The sequence below is a fragment of the Bos indicus x Bos taurus genome, chromosome 11, assembly GCF_003369695.1.
Source record: "Bos indicus x Bos taurus breed Angus x Brahman F1 hybrid chromosome 11, Bos_hybrid_MaternalHap_v2.0, whole genome shotgun sequence".
Taxonomy (NCBI): Eukaryota; Metazoa; Chordata; class Mammalia; order Artiodactyla; family Bovidae; genus Bos; species Bos indicus x Bos taurus.
In genome coordinates, this window is record NC_040086.1 from 73,359,832 (window position 1) to 73,386,017 (window position 26,186).

General features: G+C 48.1%; 2 protein-coding genes and 1 pseudogene across 7 annotated transcripts in view; 1 reads left to right on the top strand and 2 right to left on the bottom strand.

Annotated features, from left to right (window-relative positions):
- Window positions 1–1,015: 1,015 nt before the first annotated feature.
- On the bottom strand, window positions 1,016–2,197 carry LOC113900847 (annotated as a pseudogene).
- A 4,583-nt stretch (window positions 2,198–6,780) lies between these two features.
- On the top strand, window positions 6,781–14,405 carry POMC (proopiomelanocortin). Of its 4 annotated transcripts, none has more exons than XM_027555924.1 (4): window positions 6,781–7,016; window positions 7,256–7,362; window positions 11,035–11,186; window positions 13,566–14,405. In XM_027555924.1, exons 3-4 carry the CDS (start codon window positions 11,055–11,057, stop codon window positions 14,229–14,231), a joined length of 798 nt encoding a protein of 265 aa, XP_027411725.1. In that variant the 5' UTR covers window positions 6,781–7,016; window positions 7,256–7,362; window positions 11,035–11,054; the 3' UTR covers window positions 14,232–14,405. The 4 variants fall into 4 exon arrangements, with proteins under 4 accessions (XP_027411725.1, XP_027411722.1, XP_027411724.1 ...); XM_027555921.1 differs by lacking the exon at window positions 7,256–7,362 and adding an exon at window positions 7,642–7,744; XM_027555923.1 differs by lacking the exon at window positions 7,256–7,362 and having other exon boundaries at window positions 11,005–11,186.
- A 1,999-nt stretch (window positions 14,406–16,404) lies between these two features.
- Window positions 16,405–26,186, bottom strand: part of EFR3B (EFR3 homolog B) — a 98,167-nt gene continuing 88,385 nt past the window's right edge. For all 3 annotated transcript variants that reach the window (XM_027555920.1, XM_027555919.1, XM_027555918.1), the window contains exons 20-23: window positions 23,596–23,644; window positions 22,232–22,338; window positions 20,878–20,927; window positions 16,405–20,434 (exon numbers count right to left, since the gene is read on the bottom strand). In XM_027555920.1, coding sequence (XP_027411721.1) covers window positions 20,329–20,434; window positions 20,878–20,927; window positions 22,232–22,338; window positions 23,596–23,644 — 312 coding nt within the window. In that variant the 3' untranslated portion in view covers window positions 16,405–20,328. The remainder of the gene's footprint in view (window positions 20,435–20,877; window positions 20,928–22,231; window positions 22,339–23,595; window positions 23,645–26,186) is intronic.

Below are 26,186 nucleotides of genomic sequence, written 5' to 3' on the forward strand. Positions count from 1 at the left end.
GTGCTCCCTCCGGCAGAGACCCCAGATGGGCCCAAGGAGCCCTGAGAAGGCAGAGTGGTTCTGACTCGAGATGGGACTGGCAGCCTCCTTGGCTTGCCCACTGCAACTTGGAGCATAGACTTGGAGTGAAAGTGAAGAAGGGCAGCCAGGATGGAGGTGGGAGTCACTCTGACCCTCCAGGCTTGAGTTGGTGCTTGCCCCAGAGTTTTCGAAATGCAAGCCTTGTCCCAGAGTCTTCTTTTCCCCAGTGAAATGGTCCCTATTGCCTGGCCCCGGGGGCCTGGAGGCTGGGGGGACCAGGCCACCCTCCTCGTGCCCCCTCCCATGACGGGCTCTTGGCACCCGGAGCTTGCTGCCTTCCGTCCAGCCCTTCCTCTCCCCGCGGAGGCTGCCTCCACACCTGTCTCTGTTACGCACTCACACCCTGGTGACATCGCTTTTCCAATTAAACCCTCAGAGGTGAGAAGCTGGGGTGACGAGAGGAGCCCTGGCCCTATGCCCACAGCCAGGTGTAGACGCATCATCCCACCCCAGGAATCCTCACCGCAAGCCCTCTGAACAACACATCTGCTCTCCACCAAAGACTCATGTCGGCTCCGGTCTCCTTCCATCTTTCGCTCCTTCCCTTCTTCCTTCCCTCTTCCCCTCTCTCCCTCCCTCCCGCCTCCTCCCTCCTTCCTCCCACCCAGGCAGTTTCTCTTGTCACCAGCGCTTCCATGATAATAAGGATAAGGGCTAACTAATGCCAGGCCCTGCTCTATCATCTTTACATGTATCACCTCTTTTCAGCCACATGACAGCCACATGGGCGGAAGCAGTCATTTCTCTCATTTTGCAGATAGGACACCTAATATAGAGAAGCTGGGAATTTGCTCTGAGCCACCCACAGCTAGGCAGTGGGTGAACAGAATTAGGACCAGTCGTTCTGGCTTCAGAGCTGTGCTCTTTTTTTTTTTTTTTTTCTTTTTTGGCACCACACACACACACACAAATCTATATTTTTATATTTGTTGGGGGAGTAGAAAAGAAAGTAGCCCCTATACTGGGTCCTATTCAGTGGCAGCTTCTTGTTCCATAGGGTTAAGGAAGACTTTCAGGAAATAAAAGTTGTTTGGAAAAATCCAGGTGGAGTTGCTCTGTATGTTGTGATGGGTAGAAGGGATGAAGTGAAGTGTGAAGGCCCCTCACACCCTCCCATCTTGCCTCAGACTATGTCCTGGAACCCTGGGGGCAGAGAAAGCGCCACTTTCATTCCTGCTTCTTGGGATTGTTGACGGCCACGTGGTGATAGAGAACGACAAGCAGGAAGAGCGACACACCCAGCATTTGGCGAAGATGGCGAGCTGCACATCTGTGATCAAGTTGATCAGCTGGGCTCAGCTCTCCAGAGCTGTGTTCTTAACCTTGACACCACATTGTGCCATCCATGTGACCTCAGATGGGGAGAGTGTCCATGACTTCTCACCTGACACTGATGCCACCTCTTAAGTATTTCATGAAGCTGCCTCTGTTGATTCTTCTGCCCCACTGCTCCCACTGCCGGCTGGACTGGTCCCCAGGCCCTGGAGCAGAGCACTGGACTCTGGATCACCCCCTGCTGGCTCCAGGCTCCCACTCCTCTGATCATCCTCCTCACTGCCACAGAAAGCTGGTCCTGCAGCTCCTTTGACCCAGTCGCTGAATGGTCCCCAGCTCCTTGCCTCTGGCCTCTGTTTCCAGTCTTTTCCCTCTCTCCCTCTACCACCTGTACCAGCATTCTGTGAACATGAGGCTTTTCCTGCCTTGAGGCCTTTGCACATGCTGTTCCTTCTGCCTGGAATGACTTTCCTGTCTTCATCCCGGTGACAGACTGTATCAAGACTCAACCCACCTCAGCATCCCCTTCTTGGGGAAGCCCTTGCTAACTCCCTCTAGCCAGCAGAGCAAGTCACCTCCTGATGCATGCTTGGGAGCTTGAGGCTCTGTGGAAGCAGTCTAGCTCCCCTAAGGCATGCTGAAGAGGTCACATGGCCAGACTGCATGGAGATAGAAATGTCTGAGGATCCCCAGCTCTCCTTGCCCCGAGCTGAGTCTTCCCAGTCAGGAACCAGTTATGTGAGTGAGTGGCTTCAGATGATTTATAGAAGCCAGGCTTTGAGCTGCCCAAGCTGATGCCAAGTAGAGCAGGGATGTGTTGGCCCTGCCAAACCTTGGCCATAGTGCAGATTTGTGAGCAAAATAAATGTTGTTTAAAGCCATCACATTGGACTTCCTTGGAGGTTCAGTCATTAAGACTCTGCACTTCCAATGCAGGGCATGAGGGTTCAATCCCTGGTCAGGGAAGGTCCCACGTGCCATGTGGCCAAAATGTTAAAACCAAATAAATAAATAAAATTGGGCCTTAGCAAAAACAAACAAACAAACAAACAAACAAACAAAAACCATCAAGTTTTGGGGGTAGGTTGTGATCTAGTATTAAATAACCAGAACAATCATTATTAACACTCTGGTATCTTTTAATTTTTTTCTCTATTTCTATGTCTCTGTATTTACAATCATTCCCTCCATTTCCCTGGACAATTGGTTCCAGGACCCACTCAGATACCAAAATCCACAGATGTTCAAGTTCCACAGTTAGCTACCCCTATCTGCTGTCCCACTGCCATGGTCTAACCATGATCATGTAGGACAGTAGTACATATTTACTTAAAAAATAGGAGTATAAGGGGACCTGTGCAGCAAAGGGTCAACTGTATATTTATGCTTTATCATGTTTCCTCCCCTCAACATACAGTAGTTATTTTTTTGTCTAAACATCTACTTTGTTTTGAATAACTGCAAAGTACTCCATTGCATAGCTTTACTATAATTTTTATAAGTATATGCTACTGTTTTTATAATTACACCCTAGATGTTTAGTGTATTTCATTTCATTGCTATTATGAACGTTGTGTGAATAGTCTTAGACAGCATTTAGGACAACTGTCAGATACTTCCTCATGAAATTCTGGGTTAAAAGGTAAAGTCTTTGGTACAGAATCACTCATCTTCCCATGGCTTTTCTTACAAGTCTCCTGTGTCTATATTCTATTTTGGAAGAGGAAAGCATTCCACTGTTGGGAGGCCAGGTTCTTCCTCTGAAACTCACTCTACTTAAGACTTGGATCACTTGGTTTTTCTGACTCTCATCTGCAGCATCAGTTTTCCCTTCTCTACTATTATTCCCATCGGCATGCAACCATGTTCTAGTAACTCTCTGCCATCTCTACCCTAGGTCCTATATTACCCTCCACCACTGCTCCTATTCACCATTACATTTCTGGAAAGAGTTTTTTTTTAAAGCCAGGATCAAAAGTAGAAGTAGTTAAATTCACAAGATTAATGGGGAGACTTAAAAAACATATATCTATTAGTAACTAATGAATTAAGATGATAAATAATCAGAAAGAATATAGGTATAGAAAGGATATAGAATATTTGAGCCATCATATAATACATATTCTTTTGAAGTTTACACAAAGCATTAATCAAAACGGACCATATGTTCATCCATTAAGCAGCTCCCTGAATTTCAAGGGACTAGAAGCAAAGTATGTTCTTTGACCACAGAGGAATTATGCTAAAATGTAGTTTCAAAACAGATCTAAAAAACCCCCAATGTTTGAAAGTTAAACAGAGCACTTCTCAATAATCTACAGGTCAATTAAGATATTTCAATGAAAACAAAATATTTTAAACTAAATGGTAATAAAAATATGATATATCAAAACTTGTGAGATGCAACTGGAGCTATACTTAGAAATTTATAGCCATGAATACACATGTCAAAAAGAATAGGAAGGTTGAATATCAATTATCTAAGTAAAAACATTTATTTATAATATCCAACTCAAGAGAATAGAAAGAGTAGTTAATTAGAAATTAGAAGGTAAGAAATTATAATAAAGTAGAAATTTTGAAAATAGAAAAAAGTAAATGTAACAGAATATCATCAACATTGAAATTCATTCTTTAAAAATACTAATAAAATTGTAAGCCTTAATAAAATAAATATAAAAGAGAGAAGACATATTAATAAATTACCAGTATTAGAGATAAAAGAGGACCTAGAGATTCCATAGATACTAAGATGATAATAAGAAGATATAATAAAAATTTCAAGCCAACATATTTTAAAAATTTAAGTGAAATGGACAAATACCTAGAAGTACTAAACTTACACAAAGAGAAATAGACAATTGGAATAGTGTTATTTAAATAATTGAATCTGTAGTTTAAAACCATTCAACAAACAAGCAACCTTAAAGACCTAGATGGGACCACTAACAAAACAAATGTTTGGGAAAACATTTAAGGAAGAGATAAACACCATTGTATACAAAGTCTTCTATTAAATTAGAAAAAATGGGAGTCAGTGGAGGGATTTCCAACTTGTTTTAGAAAGACAGCATAATTTTGACACCAAAATCTAACAGGAATCTTACAAGAAAGGAAAATTACAGGTTGATCTCATAAACATAGATGCAAAAATATTAGATAAAATATTAGTAAACTGAACCCAATGCTACATAATGATAGCACATCATAATCAAATTGGGCTCTTAGAACAGGAATGCATGGTAGGTACAACACTAAAAATCAACAATGTGATTTACCACCTTATCGGGGAAGAGAGGGGTAAATCATATTATCATCTCAGATAATCAGAAGCACCTGCTCCAGGCTTTCAAAGAGGAGCTAGTGATACAATGAAGCAAGGGCGGTGACATCCTTTCTGGTGACATCAGTCAAAATGGGAATAGCAATGGCACCCCACTCTAGTACTCTTGCCTGGAAAATCCCACGGACGGAGGAGCCTGGTAGGCCGCAGTCCATGGGGTCTCTAAGAGTCGAACATGACTGAGCGACTTCCCTTTCACTTTTCACTTTCATGCATTGAAGAAGGAAATGGCAACCCACTCCAGTGTTCTTGCCTGGAGAATCCCAGGGATGGCGGAGCCTGGTGGGCTGCAATCTATGGGGTCGCACAGAATCGGAAACGACTGAAGCGACTTAGCAGCAGCAGCAGCAGCAGCAACCGGGTGGCTCAGACAGTAAAGCGTCTGTCTACAATGTGAGAGACCTGGGTTTGATCCCTGGGTTGGGAAGATTCCCTGGAGAAGGAAATGGCAACCCACTCCAGTACTCTTGCCTTGAAAATCCCATGGATGGAAGAGCTTGGTGCAGGCTACTATCCATGGGGTCACAAAGAGTCGGGCACGACTGAGCGACTTCACATTACATTACATCACATCAACCTGGACATAGAAGTGACATCTGTATCCAATGCCTGACTTGTGCCCTCTTGTTCCCAGTAGTGGTCTGTTTGTCTTTCTCATTGGATCCGACCAGTGGCCATGATTCCAGCCACCCTTTTTCTCTGCCCATTTTTGGATCCTGGTTGCCCAGCCTTCCCAGTGATTCTAAATGTGATTCAATGGTCTGTCAGTTTACATCCCCTGAAGTTGGTTCTGCTGCATGTAATTAAGAACCCAACTGACAGAGCAGGACAGAAGCTGGGTCAATCTGAACTTTTCCCGGTCTGGCTCTTTTTCTACCATCAGCTGCCTCTTAAAGTTATAAAAATAGTACAGAGAAAAATGAGAATCTCTAATTGAGAGGGCTCATAAGCCTGGCAGTGGCAGGGGTGGGGCAGGAGTGGCTGGAAGAGGAAAGATGGAAAACAGAGTGGAATTTGTTCCAGCTGTGCAAGCTACATACACAGATGAGATGAGTGTGGGCTTCTCTGGAAAACAGACATGATCATGTTTCATGCCTTGGAGGGACAACTGACCAAGGAGACCTTTAGGGAACTGGTGATGATGGATAAGCTAAATCTTAATGCAAGAGTCTAATTTTCCCAGGTGGTTGGAAGGAGAAAGGGTGTTTTAGGAGGGAATACCATAGATAAAGAGGTGATGGCTTGAGAAAATAGTGTTTATGGGAATGGGAATGTTGTGAATGGTCAAAGTGCCAGGATACAAGAAGTAAGAGATGACCCTGGAAAGAGGCCAAGGCCAGGTAATAATACCTTATTTAACTGTTAAGGAGCGTGAATCTCTCTTGTGACCCCAAAGAAAAGGATTCCTAGTATAAAGCCAATGTTGCCAACCAGAAATTCTCAAGGGTGTCCTGGAGTCCAAAAGAGCATCTGGGAATAAAGAAATGTCCTGCAAATGACACATTAAGCAAGAACCTTTCTGAAGTTCAGTTTAGTTCCAGCACTCCTGCTCACCCCCACTGCTTCCCACAATTTGCTTTTGGTTCTTTACTCCAGGTTAAGGTAGAGACTCTTCCATTGCAGGTTTGAGTGCCATTCTTTCCTCCTTGGCTTGACATTGGGGCCCTCCAACCTGTAACAGAGGGATTGTGACGGCTCCTGACATTTTCTCATCACAGTTTCCAAACGTTGGGGAAATCAGAGGCATCACAGACGCACTCCCTGGGTGGTGATATTTACCTCCAAATGCGAAAGAGGCAGATGCCAGCCCAAGCAGGCACACAGGTAACTTTGCCCTCTCGTTAATGATCTCAGCCAGCCCGGCCAGGCCAGCCCCACACCGGGGTGCTAAGCCTCCCGCTCACCCTAACTGGAGACCCAAAACCATCCTTAATTAAGTTCTTTCCTGACGGCTGCCAGGTGTGTCCTTCAGCAAGAGAGTGTTAATTCCAGCCTCCAGGGGACAGAGATCCAGACCCCTTTCCGGGCACGTCTGCTCTCCAGCCCAGCCCCTACCTGGAAACCCCCTCCCGCGCCCCCACGGCTCCCCGCTTCCTATGGACGGGGGAGTTGCCTGTTACGTTGCAGCTGCCGGGAAGTCCACTCAACGTCTAGCGCCCACCCGGGCGGGCCCCGCAAGTATATAAAGACGGCGGAGAGCGAGTGGGACAAGACGGCGCGACGGAAGAGAACGAAGGGAAGAAAAGTGACCGAGAGGCCGCTGAACATCCTCGCCCCGGCGCAGCGGGAGCCGCCCGAGGCAGCTTCCCCGTGACAGGTAAGGGCGCAGCGGCGGGGAACCTCAATCTTATCCCCAGATCCCCTGCTCCGGGGGCCTCGGGATGCTGTCGCCCAGCTCCGATCTCAAAGGCATCTTTTGTCTTGCCGCCGTCCTGAATTCTTTGAAAACTTTCTGTGCTGGGCGCGGCGTGGGAAGCCGCTGGCAGCGGAGCGGCGAGGACCGGCCTCTCTGGACGGCCGGAGAGCCGCAGCGACGCTGAAAGTGGTGCCTTTCAGGAGCTGGCGGCCGCGTCTGTCCCGGGGAGAGGGACTCCTGAGGAGTCCTACCCGTATTCTGGGGAGATTCCAGGAGACCCAGTCTTTTGGGACTTCTGATTTGCCGGGTAGGTGTCACTTCTTAAAAGATACCATATACTCTAGCGTAAATTGATGTTGGAAACGGGGGCAGAAGAGAAGAGGCTAAAAGTGACAACAAACTCCCTGCGTTCCAGACTTCTTTGAATTCAGATTTCTGAAACATCGTTTCCCTGCCCACCTTAGCGCCCCCGACGTGGCTGCGCTTAAGAGAATGACACCGTCTGCTCTACATGAGCTGCTGGTGTTAAAAAGAGGTGGCCCGGATGGGAACTGTCCACGGTCCTGAACCACCCTGCTCTCAATAGGACCGCAGAACGGACCTCCAATCCCGCAGACCTTAGAGCGCAGGGCAGCAGCAGCAGCCGTAGGAGGCGATGGAAGCTCAGACAAGACGCAGGCTCAGGCAAGGTGGGTTCCCAGTGAGGGAGGGAGAGTCTGCAGAGCATTTGGATCCCCCAAATTCTTCGTGTATAAAGGGGAGCTGATGGTTCTCACAGAAGTGCTGGAAGAAGCACTTGTCTTGTGTTAAGATCTATAGATCATGGCTTATTTAATGATGTAATATTCCTTTGACATTGTTTTAGGACTTGATGGGTGTGTATCATGGTGCCAGGACAAAACTCTGCATCTCTGTTCCTCTAATCTTTACAGACTGGCATGGCCAGTGTGCAATTTTAGAGGGGGGTGGGGGACAGAAGGACTGGGAGTGTGGGATTAGCAGAGGCAAACTATTATATATAGGATGGATTAAATAACAAGGTCCTACTGTATTCAATATCATGTGATAAACCATAATGGAAAAGAATATTAAAAATGAAATTAAATAAAACAAAATGTTTTGTTTAGCTCATAGAGAATTCATCAACACATACGAATTCCTAATGAGTGTAATTCTATTATAAAGTTAATGTCAAGATTAGCAAATTACAAGTTTATATTTATTTTTCCAAGCTTTCAATTATTCGACACTCCTTACTTACAAAAAGCACATTTGACATCTACCTATTACTTTATTGCTTTAAAAACATGACAATGTAATATTTGTTTATTATAGAAAAATACAAAATATACATGAGCAGAAAGAAGATAAGTTGCTTTCAGGAAGCTACCTAATTTTTTAGCAGAAGATTGCAGCTCTGAGAGGTGGGGAGTGAGGATGTTATTGTGTTGTATTATATAGCCCATGGGGCAAGAGAGGAAACACTGTCTGAGACTTTTCAGGAAGGTCTGATATCATGAGGTAGGTTTTTAGAAAATCGAAGTCATCCCAGAATGGCCAATTTTGAGAAGAATTGAAATATAGTTGAGGGGATTGTCAGACCTGTATGACTTTACTTTCTTCTCTGCTGCTGCTGCTAAGTTGCTTCAGTCATGTCTGACTCTGTGCGACCCCATAGATGGCAGCCCACCAGGCTCCCCCGTCCCTGGGATTTTCCAGGCAAGAGTAATGGAGTGGGGCGCCATTGCCTTCTCCTTACTTTCTTCTCTACTAAGATGCTATTTTACACTTGTCCATAGTATATAAGGCTTCCTAGATGGCTGCTGCTGCTGCTGCTAAGTCACTTCAGTCGTGTCCAACTCGGTGCGACCCCATAGACGGCAGCCCACCAGGCTCCCCCATCCCTGGGATTCTCCAGCCAAGAATACTGGAGTGGGTTGCCATTTCCTTCTCCAATGCATGAAAGTGAAAAGCGAAAGTGAAGTCGCTCAGTCGTGTCTGACTCTTAGCGACCCCATGGACTGCAGCCTACCAGGCTCCTCTGTCCATGGGATTTGCCAGGCAAGAGTACTGGAGTGGGTTGCCATTGCCTTGGTTTAAAAAAAAAAAAAAACAACCCCAATTGCCAATGCAGGAGATGCAGGAGACTTGGGTTGGATCCCTGGATTGGGAAGATTCCCTGGAGGAGGGCATGGCAACCCACTTTAGTTATTCTTGCCTGGAGAATTCTATAGACAGAGGAGCCTGAGGGGCTATAGTCCATGAGTTTGCAAGAGTTGGACACAACTTAGTGACTAAACAATAACAACAACAACAACATAGTAATATAAAACTACCACTTTTCTGCTTCTCTTTTAAACTTGGGCATTTTTTTCTGACCAAAATGTGCTGTGTGGTCTCAGAGATTTAACATAAATTACCTTGTCCATCAAATTCAGGCTTTGTACTTGAACTGGAGCACCAAAAGTCTACAACAGGAGCATCCTGTCCTCGGTCACAACAGGACACCAGGTTGACCAATGTTCTCCTAGTTACCCTGTGATGCAGATAGGCCAGCTCACTGGCTACCAGCACCATCTAATGGCTGCTCTGAAAACACTCGGGCTGTGCTTGGCAACCATTCAGAAGGGAGCCCTTTCAGCTCAGCTTTTGGGAAAAGGAGTGGGGTGGGACAGAGAGAAGGAAGTGGCTTCCTGAAGCAGACAATGAGAGCCAGGGGGAAATTTCACTTCCAAAGCTGTCCCTATTAAAAAAGATTTGGCCCATGCCTTCACAGATAGGAGATTCCTTTGGGCAAATATTTTTAAATCAGGAGGGACAATTAGTCATCTACACCTTAATATAAATTTCTTTTCTTATCTAATTAGATTTCTTCCATAACTGCTGGGTTGAAAAGATCTGCATTTGACTGTGGAGTGCATGGTAACAGAGCTTAGGGGCATTTTGGAGGGGAGACCTTGTGAGGGGTGGCAGGGCAGTATGAAAGCTAGAGGGATGGGGAAAATGTTGGGCACAGCGGGCAAAAGGCAGCATTGATTCTCCCTTTTACTGCATCTGGACCTCTTTAATTAAGCATCTGCCCAGTGGTGTTTTCTGATTTCTCTGAGAAAGTGTCTTTGGCAGGAGTTCATGATGTGATGTAGTTCCCTTCTGCTCTGTGTGATCATGTCCTTCCTTTCCACACCAACAGCATCTTCAAGTCCAGCTATTTCAGGCTACATGTGAGAGACTCAGAGAACAAGACGAGGTCTGACATATACCACACTCAGGAGATGAACTAGTTTTAAATGGGGGTCTACTTTAAAAATAAATCTCCAAAGTCACAGGGGTCTGGGAAATAGTGATTCCCTGAGTGATTTATGTACAGGACATCAAACGGGGTTGGCTGAGGTTTTGGCTCAGTTGGACAGAGGTTTCATTTGCCATTATGCAAACCTACTATTCATAGGAAGTAGAGTTTCTGAGGAATAATAGAATCCTGGTGGACAGGAGTAGACCATCTTGAGCAGGAGTTTCACAGTCCTTTGTCTTTCCCAAGTTACTCCTTGCATCTGGAGTGTTAGAACTTTAGTTTCCTGAAGATGGGGAAATAGAAAAGCTCAGAACTTGGCCATACCCCATTGTGAAAAACCCAAGTCATTGTCTCTCTCTGTCTCAGTTTCCTCATCTCTCAAATAAGGGGTCATACCAAATGATCCCTAAAATATCTTCCAGCCCTAACATCCTTTGGGGTTTAATTTTTAATAGGAGATAAAGGGAAAATTGTGCAGTTTACCCAGGTCCCACTGCCCTCCTCTCTATTACAACTCACACGACCACCCTGCACACCAACCTGCTCCTTGAGCTGCTCTTGTCCTCAAAAAGCCTTGAGCTCCACAAATAAGAGTATTGTTAATGTTGGCTCATGGTCCTTCCTGATGAGTGGCCAACATTGTTCTGCTCCTTGCAGGGGTCCCACTCATCTTGTTTGCCTCTGCAGAGCCTCAGCCTGCCTGGAAGATGCCGAGACTGTGCAGCAGTCGTTCGGGCGCCCTGCTGCTGGCCTTGCTGCTTCAGGCCTCCATGGAAGTGCGTGGTTGGTGCCTGGAGAGCAGCCAGTGTCAGGACCTCACCACGGAAAGTAACCTGCTGGTACGTGGGCTGTGGCCGCCATCTTGATTTGGGTATCAGATGGTACTGGGGTGGGGACAGCACAAAGAAAGGAGCATGCAAAAGGGGAGATTCATTTTCAGAGATATGGCTAACTCAATCAAGCACAGGAATAGACCTCTAGGGTGAAGTAAGAATTGGGCCAAGGAAGGGAGGAAGCAGCTTCAGGGAGATGGGTCTGGTCCATAATGTCTTCTTGATTTTCTTTACTTCCTGCCCTGTCTTCTTGTATAGAGATCCACTCCTTTTAAACTATTTAGAGATAGTGCTATTAAAATAAACAATACTAATCATAGTAATAACCATAATTGCTCCCTTGACTGACCTTACCTATTCTTTCAATCTTTTAGCCTTGAAATTATTCCTTTTTAGATAACTTCATATCACTTTCCATTTCCATTCCATTTTTCTTTCCTTATATCTGCTACCAGTTACAAAGTCAGGAAGATACCACAAACCGGCTCTAGAAGGAAAAACTCAGGTGCTATTTTCCACTAACTGGTGCCAAATACCTCCTGCTTCTCGAGGACTGACCTTCTGCAGCCTTTCCATAGCATCTCAAAGCCCTTTGTGCCAGGCTGGAACTCCCTCTAGGTCATCATAGCTTGCGTGTGTATTTGTTATTATTTATTTGTATTGGGAAGTATAAATGAGGAACAATACCAACTCAAGGCTACAAGAAACACTTCTGGTGGCCATGACTGAGTTCCAGCCTACTGCCTGTACCTGCCTGGCGAGGGTGGAATGCACATCACTGCATTCTGTGTGTTTTGTCAGTAGAGAAGCTGAGTTAACATGGAGAAAGACTTTCTCAAAAACAGAGCAGGTTACATGTAGAATATAAAATAGAAGTAAAGAGCCCAGGAATCCTGTGAGCTCTGTTTCAGAGAGACCCAAGACACTCTTGTTTGGAGACACCCACTGCACAGTCTTGCCTGTTGAGAGCTCACCAGGGAAGAAGCACTGGCTGTGGTCAGAGTCTGTGGGTTCTAGTCCCAGTCCCAGTTCTGTCAATGGGCTGTGGAACCTTACCAACTTCCTTTCTCCTCTCTGAGAAATTGTGTATCATTATGTGTCCAGGGGAGAGAAGTATGAGATAATTTTTGTTTTCCACTGTTACTATTCTGCAGTGTTATAATTCTAAATTCCTGGAGTATGAAGTTCCCAACTCAACAGAGTGGGTGGGATCCTTCTTCTTCCTCTTTTGTTGTCCCGAATAACTGAAAACTCAAGGCTGCAGCCTCAAGGTCGTTTTCCTAAGCAAATGTGTGCCACAGTTGTCTAGTCACAGAAAGAAGACAGGGCTCCATGTACAGGACTCCATGACCTCTGTGATAGAAATAATCCTGACTTCCTATCCTTCCATTCAGTTAGAAAGTCACAGGGAAGTGAGTCGCCTCCTCCCTAAGCTCATTGAGTAAAAGACAGGATCAGCTCACAAGACCTGAAAGAACAAGGGAAAATTCCAGATGGGTGTGGGCAAGTTTGGAGGGAGATGGCTAGCGCAGGGCATGAGGTAAGTTTGCAGACCACTGGGGTACAGCTGACGCATTATTGAAACTACAAGCCCTGGAAGCCAGACTTCTCCCAAATTTCAACCCAATGCCCTTCCCAGACTCAAACTGAACCATATTTATTTACTCACTATTCATTAAGTGCTGACAACTCCCACCCACCTGTCATTTATTGACGAATTCCTATATATCTGGCTTATAAAGTTTAGGGTGGTTACCCTACCCACAAAGTGAAGTTACTCAGTCGTGTCCGACTCTTTGCGACCCCGTGAACCGTCCATGGGATTTTCCAGGCAAGAATACTGGAGTGGGTTGCCATTTCCTTCCCCAGGGGATCTTCCCGACCCAGGGATCGGACCCAGGTCTCCCGCGTTGTAGGCATATGCTTTACCGTCTGAGCCATGTCACTCCAAAGCAGAGATGGGGACTTCCCTGGTCATCCAGTGGTTAAGAATCCGCCTGCCAATTCAGGGAACAGGGCCTCCATCCCTGGTCTGGGAAGATCCCACATGCTGACAAGCGACTAAGCCCATGAGCCACGACTACTGAATAGACTACCCACAAAGCTACAACGCAAGTACACCATCGAGTGGGACGGGGATTTTGTTATAGCTGCCGGGCAGGGGTACCAGGAGCCCAGCGGACAAAAAAGGCGCTGTCCGAGCTGAGTCTTCAGACGTCTGGGTATCCTCAGCGGTGGGAGTGGGCAGATATCCTCCGCAGTTAGCCCAGTGGGCCACCCCGCACGTGCGGAGGGAGGGGAAGGCTCAGGCGGCGCGCTTGAGGGGCGGGGGAACGCCGCGGCCTGGAGTGGGCGGGGCCTGACGCGCTCGCCGCTCTCCCGCAGGCGTGCATCCGGGCCTGCAAGCCCGACCTCTCCGCCGAGACGCCGGTGTTCCCCGGCAACGGCGACGAGCAGCCGCTGACTGAGAACCCCCGGAAGTACGTCATGGGCCATTTCCGCTGGGACCGCTTTGGCCGTCGGAATGGTAGCAGCAGCAGCGGAGTTGGGGGCGCGGCCCAGAAGCGCGAGGAGGAAGTGGCGGTGGGCGAAGGCCCCGGGCCCCGCGGCGATGACGCCGAGACGGGTCCGCGCGAGGACAAGCGTTCTTACTCCATGGAACACTTCCGCTGGGGCAAGCCGGTGGGCAAGAAGCGGCGCCCGGTGAAGGTGTACCCCAACGGCGCCGAGGACGAGTCGGCCCAGGCCTTTCCCCTCGAATTCAAGAGGGAGCTGACCGGGGAGAGGCTCGAGCAGGCGCGCGGCCCCGAGGCCCAGGCTGAGAGTGCGGCCGCCCGGGCTGAGCTGGAGTATGGCCTGGTGGCGGAGGCGGAGGCTGAGGCGGCCGAGAAGAAGGACTCGGGGCCCTATAAGATGGAACACTTCCGCTGGGGCAGCCCGCCCAAGGACAAGCGCTACGGTGGGTTCATGACCTCCGAGAAGAGCCAAACGCCCCTTGTCACGCTGTTCAAAAACGCCATCATCAAGAACGCCCACAAGAAGGGCCAGTGAGGGCGCAGCGGGCAGGGGTCTCTCTCCGCGGAAAGTTGACCCCGAAGGCCTCTCTTCTGCCCTCCTGCCGCCTCGCAGCCTGGGTGAGGATTCGCCCAGGCAGTGATGGCGCCAGGTATCCCGACTCTTAAAGCTGTCTGTAGTTAAGAAATAAAACCTTTCAAGTTTCACGAATATTGACTGGGTGAATTAAAAACGCATTTCCATCAAGTAAAGGGCAGTACATATTGGAGGGGCGATAGTGGTTTCCATGTGACTACGTGTTGGTATGTTTAACAGGATATACTGAGAATCAAAGGAAAGGGTACTTCCTCCCCGCCCCTAGCAAATGGGTCTTCTAGAGGTCAAATAAGGTGATGGCTCAGTGTGCTGCATTTCCCACTCTCCATTGAGTGCGAAAAGACTGATCAGCCAGCTGATGATTCCTCCAAAAGACAGGATTCCTCCTATTACCCTGGTTCCCACCGAAGTCCAAGAGCCAGTGGGACACAGATGAACCCCCACGGAAACTGGGAGGTGTCTGGGCTCCGAGGTAGGACGCTGTGGTTAATGCCTACGTGGATCTAGCAGTCTGTGAGAACTTAGGCAAGTCTCTGAACGTCTCCAAAGTTTAGTTCTCTCATTCCTTCCTATTATGAGTACTGTGTGAGGGTTAATGAGAAACTGGAGAGGTCATCTTTTCATCACTGAGAGGCTGAATGTGAGACCTGAGGGTTGGTATGGTTCAGATTTGACTGCTCTCCCAGGCTACCCTCAGATACTCTCAAACTTACAGGGTCTCACCCACATAGACATATACCCATGGAAACACATCTGTAGAAATACGGTATGCACAGATGCTTCTTCCAGCCTCTGGGGCTCAAGACTGAAGTCTGTCTTGACCTGCTTGTCATGCCCAAGCTCTCTCCTCCCTAGGTTGCCCAGCGTCAGCCTTCTCTTCATGCTCAGTGCCCTCACTCAGGCCTCAACTAGCCTAATAGCTTCCTAACCAACTGGTATCCTGGTCTCCAGTTGCTTTTTCCCCAATCCATTGTACACATTCTTCATATTAATGTATATATACAAAATCTTGCTTTCTCCACAGTAGTTGGCTCAAGATAACAATCACCCCACCCCCACTCTTCCATCAATTCCAAACAACTGGGCATGACACATACAAGAGCTCTTCTCTTGTATGAGTTTCACTCTCCTTACCAAACTCCACTTCCCTGGTTTTATCACTTCTTCCATCCTCCTCCATCCTCTGCCTGGAATTCTCCACCATTCCCCTCTATTTTGAATGTTACACTGTTTTCAACATGAATCCAGGCTCAGGTCCACTTCTACTGGGAAAGATGGGGTGTTTTGCAGCCAAGCCTGTTCATTTTCAGGGTTTCTGCAGTCAGCCCCTCTGCACTGGAGAGCGTGCCGTCCAGCTCGGATGGCAAGTTTCTTACTGCACACACATATTGTGCTCTTTTCTTTCAAGGAAACTAAGCTCCATGAGGGCAGAGGCCAGGGGTTGTGTTCGGCCCCTCTGCACTGGAGAGCGTGCCGTCCAGCTCGGATGGCAAGTTTCTTACTGCACACACATATTGTGCTCTTTTCTTTCAAGGAAACGAAGCTCCATGAGGGCAGAGGCCAGGGGTTGTGTTTCTTATGTCCCCAAGATGTTTTCACAAAGTTGGGGCCACTGGTTTGTAGTCACACGTTCACAGAGTGCATACACAGAGGTGCACGTCGCCGTGTCAACTGCATCAATGGATGATACAGATCAAAACCGGCTGGGCAATATTTCTGTATGGCACTTCCATATTTACCTCCATATTTTGATATGGACATTCACAATTAAAACTGGATTGCACCTGGGAAGTCCTGATATAAAGGGAACAAGAAAGCCAGACTCAAGATAAAGTCTCCCTCAATGTGGGTTCTATGAAATGGGGTTGTATCCTAGTCGCTGTAATGAAGCAATGTCCCAGGCCTTCCCATCTGAGGATGCTCCCATGCTGGGAATCCTGGGCCTCCTGTTTACATCTTGGTAGCATGCTTTCACTTACTCCCCTTCTGTTCAAGGCAAGTAAAGTAATGGTAGGTGGGGGTGGCTAAATGTCAGTGGTTAATGCTGGTGGTATTTTCAGATCCTGTTTGCATCTCAAAAAACCATTTACTTTAAAGAAATCAAACACACATCTGTGCAGTGACAACATTAACATTTATTTGAAAAGGTCACTGGGAATTCACAACTAATAGTCCTAAAGAATAATCTTGCTAGGAGTCCTTCTTCCTACATACCGAACGCCCCCCACCCCAATCCTCCTTCCCCTTCCTTCAAATTTGATTCAATGAGTTCAAAATACAGAAAACTTCCACAGGCACTAATTCTGCACTCACATATAAATACATCAGCAATTATATACAAACATTGTCAACTATGAATTACATTATACACACATGCACACGCATGGGCACACACACACTCAACCAGGTCATGAAGGTCTTAAGTGGACACAGACATGTTATAATGTAAGAGTAACGCTGCAGCATTTGTGGATTTACAGCTCTGCACTCCATACGCCAGAATCAACAGCCATGGAGGAAGAGCTCAAAAGGGGACGGTGTTGGGCTGGGGCCCCAAGGTCCCCTGAAGGAGAAAAGACTTGGTCAACCTGGTGGTGATAAGAGACAGAATGGAAAATAGACCACAGAGCCCTCTCACAGGCCTGTGTCCCCTTCCCCGCTCCCCCAGCTGGCAGGCCACACCACCACCGTTCTTCTGCAGACTTCCGTCCTAGGCCAGATTTGGGATAAAGGGCATTTTAACTAGAAGATTTCTAGGGTCATGAGATGAAGAAGTAACACGCTGCCCTAAGCCTTCTCCCCAGACATAAGACAGATATCTTGTTTCACCACAAGCTGTCTTCCAGGGTCTGTGGGTCCAGAGAATTGGATGTGGCCTGCCTTGAGGAGCCTCCCTCCCTCTCTACCGTCAAACTTAATATTCAGTCTAACAGCTCAGGTCTAGTCTTTTCCCATAAGCCCCAACTGGCCAGCTGCCACTTCATGGTCATGAAAAGGAATTGGGAGAATTAGCCTCACTTCTCAATGAGACACTTTCTACCCAGGGACAATGGAATAGTATCTGGAAGGTTTCCTGACCCAGGGGCCCAAGGTGAAGCCAAGAGGTCTGGCCTTTTAGGCATCAAAGCAACTGCAAGGCTGTCCTGATCCTTAAGCCAGTTGAAACATACCCTTTGGGACTGAGAACACCAGGGCAAAGGGCAGCGCCTCCATGACCCCTGCACTTCAGGCACTGTAGATGGTCCCAGCCCTGCCATTTCACTGCTCATTCGTCTATACTGATGCTTGAGGTGGAGGGCTGGACAGAGGAGAATGTCTGAGGACTTTTCTATTTCTTCTTCTGATCCACCCAGGCTCCTCCTCTGGGGAGGAGACGTTCAGAAGTCAAGAAATCACTTATTTATACTTTTCAGAAAGAGGAAAATGGGAACAGGCACAGGCCATGGTGAATCCCTTTGCAAGGAAAACCAGAAGGAGCCTCCAGGGTCACACTGGGGCTCTCCTCCCAGCTGCTTCTGACATACTCATGTGACTCAACCAAGTTCAGTGAACTTCCAAATCCCCAGTATATCCGTGCTACTGGGTTCTGTCAGTATTCGAGCCAATGGGCCCTACTCCTTGCCCATGAAGATGAGTCTTCAGTGGTTTGGGGGGGAAACTGGTTTGGATGGCTTTGTTAACTCAAAATCGTAACACAGAAGGGTAGCAAAGAGGGCTGGTCACTTGACACAGTGTCACTAGATCCCATAGGGTTTGGAAGGCAGGAAGAGTGGCCTGGCCTGAAGGCCTGGCTACCCACCATTCTCTGCTTGGCTTCTCTCCCTGGGCTTGGGAGGGCCAGGAGAAGGTGAAGGAGACTGCTTAATTTATCATTGAATTGTTTGAATTAATGTTCATCTTAAACTTTCTGATTCCGAGGCATCTTTGGCCAGAAGCCAGATTCTACAGCACGTCAGCAGGCAAGACAGTATTTCACTGAGTGTGACTAAATTGAAACTGAGAAGAGGGCCGCTCAAGATGCAGCCAGGTCTCCAAAAGCAGCACATCTCTGCTAGGCAGCGATGGCATAAAGAGAAAGCTGTTTCAGACAGGAAACAGCAGTGGAGTGTATGAAGACGGACATCCTGCACCTTTTCCTTCACTCTGTTCCCAGGGTGGGGATGAGGGAGAGACAGTAGACGGACCTGGAGGTCTCTGGTTCTGGGGCTGGTACTAGAAGGAGGCTCTAAGAATGACTCCCAAGTCCCAGAGCCAGGACCCCCAGGCGGGGCTCAGAGTACAGACGGCATGGGGTGGACCCCACAGTCAGAGAATCATGAAAGAGAAATAGGGCCTCATGTCAAAGCTGAGCAGGGGAAGAGCCAGTGAAGACATGATTGTGTTTCAAGATTTAGATTTTCTCCAACATGTCTTCCAAAGGTTACTTGTCTTCAGGTTTGTTTCTAGTTATTTTAATCTTGGTTTCTTAATGAAGAGATATTAAAGAGAGATCTCAGTCCATGCTTGTAAAGTTGGGTTGAGCATTAGCCAAAAGCCATATCGCAGAGCCAAAGGCCATGGTGGGAGCAGGGGCCAGCCCCCCTTGGCCCCAGAGTCGTGTAGACCCTCTGGAAGTTGCAGGCTTGCAGCACAGAGACAGCGATCAAGGCAGGAAACTACAGGAATGAGGGTCAGACAGCCCCCCTATCCAACAAGTTTACTGCACATGCAGTGAGAAAGTACCTAGGTTCAGAGTCTCCTGGTTTGGGCAAATACACCTCTCTGTTCTGATAACCAGGCTCTCATAGTGCACCTGTGCTGGGCCACACACAGGGGTGTGATCTGAGGGGGTCTCGAGAAGACTGCCCTCTCCTTAGCAGAAATGGCCTGCTTCTGACCCCACCCCATGCTGTCTAAAGCTGTCAAAAGGGGTTCCTTTGGGTCAAGAAATCTACTCACTCTCCCTCTTTTCAAAAGCAGTTTCTCCAGGGAGGAATCATTTGACCATTCTCCCCTTCCTATGAGTCATATCAGCTCAAAAGTTATAGGAGGGTAGACTGGAAAAGAAGCAAAGTGCTCCCCTGGGCCAGAGGGTGCTTCCCCAGGAAGAGGCCCAGGGGAGGTTCCGCCAGAGGTGGCTCACATTGGGATCTTCAGGAAGAAAGGCATCAAAGAGAGAGAATCAACTCGGGAGAACATCCCTCTGGACGAAGGAGGGGAGACGCTACAGAGGGGGACAGACTTGCCCACTTCTGCCTGCTGCTCCCCTACAGGAGGCCAGCAGTTGGGGAGCAGGAGCCCCCTCTATCAGCAGCTTCATCCTCTGCTGCCCCCCACCCCCGCCATGGGGTATCTACCCCAACTCCTGTTATAAGGGCTCAATATTAACCAACATTAGAAAGAACCAAGGAGAGGTGCAGGGTGAGCCAGGGAGTGGAAGAGACATTAAAGATTTGGAGGCCTTTGGTCCCTCAAATGGGGGAGGAGGAGGGGATGCTCTGGAGGAGATCAGTGCCCTGTTTTCCAGCTCCCACATGCCACTGCTTTGCAGGAGGAGCCGGCCTCGCTTCCTCCTTATCACATCTTCAGCTTCCTGTGTCTCCATCTAGTTTCCTCCTGGGGAAATGGGAACTGTGCTGCTCCCTGCCCAGGACCACCCCCTCACCTCACCCCCCCAAACTCCACGTGAAAGCCATCAGTCACTACGTTAAGCACAGCTTCCTAGGACCTCAGCCTCTCTCTGGAGAACCTCCCCTCCGCCCCCTCACTTTTGGCCCCAGGCTGACACAGAGGAGACAAAGGGCACAGGTGGTATGCTTATTGGCCCCAGAGGGGCAGGTGGCCGGATCTCCCTCAGGGAAGACAAGGAGGAAGCAGGGAGGGGAGGGGCCCGTAGGAGATGAGGGGGCCCGGGGCTCCACCTTGCTTCACTCGGGAGGTGCTGCTGTCCAAGGTGCTTATTCTCTGAGATCCCAGTTAGATTTCCATGACATAGGGATGGGCGTGAAGGCAAGCTCCTCCCTCAGACCCTGCCCCTCGGAGAAGCTGTGTCTTGAATTCAGTATACGCAGAGATCGGGAAACTTCATCTCATAGACAGGGATCGAGTGGTTCTGAGGCTGGCCATAGGCTGCCGTGATGGTTCCTGATGGGCTTGGAGGGGGCCTGGGGCAGAAACACATGGAAGAGAAAGACATGAGGAAGGGGTCCAAGGGTCCCACCTTGTGCCACAGAGCAGCTGATTGATTTCTCTTTGAATAGGGACCAGAGATTTTGTCACTCCGTGGGTTCCAAGGTTTCAAGCTGTTCTAGAATCTTCAGCTTGAAGTCAAGCTTCATTGCTGGTTCTATAGTGACTGTTGCTTTAGAAAGTAAAAGTACTAGCTTGGGACACTAAGACCCCTGGCTCTTTTCCAGGGTTCACTGAGCTGTCTCTTTCTCCCTTCAGTCTCTGTTTCCTTACCTGGGGAGAGCTGGTGGCCGAGCCCTGGAGACAGAGGCTGGGGGCAGGGAGGGCTAAAGACAGGTGTGAAAGGAGGACTTGGGGGGAGGGGTACCTACAACTGGGCCACAGAGGTGGGCACCCCCTGCCCAGGGATGCCACTTACCGGATAGTGATTTCAAAGATCTGATTGAGTTTGCTCTGCAGCAGTGATGCCTAGAAACAAACAGAGAAGAAAGTGAACTGGGGGCTCCCCACACCTTGACTCCCAAGCCTACCGGTCCAGCATGCACTGTAGGTACGGGGCAGCTGCAATCTTAGGAAAGAAACTGCTGTGAGCTTGTTTCCAGCGCTTATCAGTGGACCCTAACAGTGAGTTCAGATCAGACAGAGGGGCCCAGCAAAGGCCTGCCGGGGACAGCACAGGGGCCAGGCAACCCCAGAAAGGACTTCAGCAGCAGTTCTGGAAGGGCCCTTAGCTCCTCCAGGTGAGGCAACAGGGCCTGTTGGGAAGAGTCTGGAGGTTCAGAGCTGGTTCCAGCTCTTTCCTTAACTCCCAAGGAGCAGCTGTGCAAAGCTGGTGTGTTAGGGAAGACACTCTCTCTGGTCCTCTCTGGCTCCAACGAAGCCCATAGACACAAAGAGTGAGACTGCACTCAACTCTGAGCTTACAAAATAGGCACCTCTTGAGATAGGACAAGAACTTAGTATAATATAGACCCAGAAAAATCTGTATTATACTTACTTATATTTTTATATACCATAATGCATATTACTATAACTATTAAAACATATGAGAGGTTTGAATATATGGATATATATTAGAAATACATATATTAGAAAGTTACATGTATTTTTATGGGGAGGAAAATGTACAATAAAGTATGTTATCTGTAGACTTCAGATATTTACACTTATGTTTCATTGTTACTAAGATGGACCCTGGGTCTAACAAATCCTGGTCTATCATTGCCAAGAAATGTTTGCACTCCTCCCTTACCCAGAGACATCAGACTGTCCTTTTACTTGTCTGGTGCCCTCTCATTTAAATTTCTTTTCCACGGCCAGGCTGTTCCTTTCTACCCACCAGTGTCCCCCAGTTGGAAGTGGCCCAGTAGCTAATGCTGGCCTTCTTTCCTGTGCCACAGCCCCTCCTGTCATCACTCCATAATGTGACAGTCCTAATGGCAACCTCACAGAGTTATCATGAGAAGGAGATAAGCTGATCAATGGAAGAAGCTCTGGTGAAGAGTGAGTGCTATTTATGTTCTTCCTCTGATGATGATTATTATTATAATCTGTTCAGTACAGGAGGCGCTGAGGTCAGGATTTCTCCCTTATATGAAAATTGTGACGTCTGAAGGGGTGTATGACTGATAGGCTTTTGGTTTGTGGGGAATCAATGCAGTGTTGGGCTCTAAACCCTAGTGTCTGGTGATCTCCTAGAAACTCAGTCCTGCCCTGGACACACATCCTGTGTCCAGTTGGTCCTGGGATGGGCCCTGTTCCACCTCACTTACCCGGGCCCCGCAGTGCGCTGCGATCTCCTCAAAGGGCGCCTTCTGGAACTTCTCCACCACCTGTCGCCGCCGTTCCCGCTCCTGCTCCTCAACGGCCACGCTGTCCACTGTGGCGGAGAGCTGGGTCAGCATGCGGGTCCTGCCCGCTGTTGCGGCCCCAGATGGCCACCAGCTTTCCCCTCTGCTGACGAGGGGCAGGGTGGCACGGAGGGTGCGGTGCCATCACTTGGCCCCAGGAGGGCTGGACCCTTTCCTGATTCTGCCCGAGGGCTCAGCCCCCTTCCCTAAGAGTCTGAGCACTAGTTAAGTGGACCCTTAATCGGGGCTAAAGCTCCATGTAGCTGCACTTGCTACGGGGACTTTCTCTCTCTCTCTCTCTTTTTTTTTTTGGTTTGTCCTATTCAGAATTTTATTTTTCAAAATGATGATTCACTTCCCCACTCACGTAAATGTATTGTACATTCCCCCTCCTTTGAGACTTTAAATAAAATGTTTCCATCTTTGTCAAGAGTTAACTGATATATAGCATGGTATAATTTTAAAGCACCAGACGTTATGATTTGATACAGATATGTATTGTGAAATTATTACCACAATAACATTAACTAACATATCTGCCACTGGGACTCTTAAACTAAGCTTCTGGAGCAGGAAGTATTTTAGGGGTAACATGAAAAGGGACATCAACAATGGAAAAGCCAGTGAAAAACCCCTGTGGCAGAGCAGTCTGAGGCCATTTAGTTTAAGGCTTCTACATATTCCTCGTGGCCTCAAAAATGAAAAAAGAGAGAGAGAGAAAGGTATGAAATATGTTCATCATGCCCAGCTTAAAAAGACAGAGCAGTGAAACATTCAGAAAGAATACCATGAATGATGAGAAAAATAAACATTTGTTATCAGCAGAAAAGTTCTCTAATTCAGGATACTTCACGATCCAATAATTCAGATGAGGTAATAATACTGCATTTTAAAATCCACTGCCATTATTAAATATTAATAGGATTTGGTCTTAATAGCTTTCATTGATCAACTTGCTCTTTTGTATCATACGCCACCAAAAAAATTCTCAAAGTATTTATACTTTGACATTAAAATTCCTTTTTCACCTGTCTGATTGGCCATAACCCTCAACCAGCTACTTTTAATGGCAACCGTCAGTAGAAAAAGGGTTCCTGGCATAGGACACTGACCCCTGTTAAGAGACAGGGACTTCGGTAGCTGTGAAGAGTTTAGAGGAAACTGCCAGCCTCTTCCCTGACATCCGTGTGAACCATGCTTGGGAGGGCAGCAGACAGGTCCAAGCACACCCACACACACCCCAGAACCCAGCCCCACATGCCTCTCCCTGGGGGCCTCCCACTCACCAATGGCCTTCTTCAGTGTCTCGTAGGTGATCTCCTCGGCAGGCACTCGCTGGGGGAGAAGGGACAGAAGTGCACAGAACGCTCAGGAAGGTGGAGGGGGGGGAGGAAGGAGGCAGTGAAGGTAGCCCCTTCACTTCTCAGAAGACTGTCCCAACGGGCAGAAACTCCCTTAGGACACCCGCATTCTTACCAGGGTCTCTGGAAGCTCTGTGCCTCTGAGCAGGCACAGACCTGCTAACTAAAGGGGAGCAGTGAGCGATGGAGGCTAGTTCCTCAAGAGCCACAAGTCTTACCTGAAAGAACTCACTGTCCCTTCCCTCTCCCCTCCCTCCTCCCAGAGGGTCTGCTTAAGTCCCCTGGGAAGAAAACTGTAATTCAAACAAGTCTTCAGAAAAACGTCACAGAAAATATTCGATACAAGAGAAAGCGGTTAGCAAATATAATCTCATATGAAAATTTCAAAAACTGACTAACATTTTTGTTCCCTTGTGGCTCAGCTGGTAAAGAATCATCTGCAATGCAGGAGACCTGGGTTCAATTCCTGGATTGGGAAGATGCCCTGGAGTAGGGAAAGGCTACCCACGCCAGTATTCTGGCCTGGAGAATTCCATGGACTGTATAGTCTATGGGGTCGCAAAGTCGGACACGACTGAGTGACTTTCACAACGACATATGTGTAGGATTCTCGGCGAGTCACTCAATTGCAACTGCAAAATATGTTATCATAGAGAGCAATCGTTTTACTTTGAAGACTCATTCACTCTGAAGGTTTATTCTTTGTATGTACATTCATCCATCCATTCACCCATCCATCCACTGTCAGTGCTGACCAACATCAGGTGGTGACAGGGAACCATGCGGTAGTGGGAGAGAAAATGAAGACAGATCACAGGGTAAGGGCGGGTAGAGAGAAGCTGATGGAGGAGGTGGACCACAAGCTGGTACTGAAGAAAGGGAGATTCATGACTGTGGAGGTGGAGAGGAAGGGTGATTGCAACATGGGATTCCATACTAGCGAAGACATGGAGATGAGTGAGATAGCATGGGGGAGACTGAATATAGACCAGCCAGACGGGAGGGGAGACGAAACGGCCAGGCACTCCTGACTCCAAATGGCTCTGAATGCCAGGCACTGGGTTGGGAATTTGACCAAACCAGCATCTGTTGATCACCTCCTATGAGCCTGGTATTTGAGGGTTACAGAAAGTCACTGAGGGACTCTGGAGGCATGGGGAAGGGGCATGGTGGGCTGGCTTGTAGACCTGGCTTGTGGCCCACCTCCTCCATCAGCTTCTCTCTACCTGTCCTTACCCAGTGATTGGTCTTCCTTTACTCTCTCACTACCGCATGGTTCCCTACCACCTCACCTGTGAATATCTGATGTTGGTCAGTACTGGCAGCGGATGGATGGGTGGATGGAGAGACAAAGAATAAACCTTCAGAGTGAATGAGTCTTCAGAGTAAAAATGGAAAAGGAAGTGGAAAAGCATGGCAGAGGGTGGGGGCCCCCACACCCCTGCTCTAGCTACTTAGCCATCTCTGGACTGAGCTGACTCTCAAAGAGGGGGAGGAACCCGTGTCAATGACAAGGAGGCCAGCAGGGAGCAGGTGGCTGTGTACCCAGGGGAGCATTTCTCTTCATTCTGCTGATTTACTTTATTTATCCATTTCTAAGGGTCTCTTGACTCTCAGGAAGGAAGAATTATAACTACGGAGGGGACAGCAGCCAACTACACTGTGGTCCTAACATGTGTGAGGCTTCCCGCCCTGCAGAACCGGAAGGGCCTTGGAGGACACCTGGCTCAACCTCATTCCGCTTCTTCAATTAGCCTGAGTCAGAGCTTGCTTCCTTCCAGGGGAAGCTTCCAGACAAGCCTCGAAAAGCCCAGTCCTGGAGGTCTGCCCTGGTAACTGAGGAGTTGAAGGAATGGCTGAGGGCATGGTTGGGGGAGGCTTGATCTTGACCCCATTGATTTGTCTTTGCCCCAAGCCCACTGGGGAGAGGCTGGGTGTCCAAGCTGCCCTCCATGGCTCTGCCAGGCTGTTCATGCTGAAGGACCCTGTGCATCTTCTGGTCCCAATTCCATCCAGATGTGTGTCCTCCTCACTTCTTGCTAAGTTCCCTCATCTCTATTAATTCCCTTAATTGGCAGTGAAGTGTGAGAGCCACTCAGTCGTGTCCAATTCTTTGCCGCCCCATGATTATACAGTCCATGGAATTCTCCAGGCCAGAATACTGGAGTGGGTAACCTCTCCCTTCTCCAGGAGATCTTCCCAACTCAGGGATTGAACCCAGGTCTCCTGCATTGCAGGTGGATTCTTTACCAGCTGAGCCACAGGGGAGCCCTTAATTGACAGAGTCGCCATTAAGAGCATCTGTACTGTGGGGAGGGGATAAATTGGGAGATTGGAACTGACATATACACACCACTATATATAAAATAGAAAATAGTGTAGCATGGGAACTACACTCAATTCTCTGTAAAGGCCTGTATGGGAAAAGAATCTAAAAAAGAGTGGATGTATGCATATGCACAACTGATGAACTTTGCTGTACAGCAGAAACAAATACAACATTGTAAATCAACTAC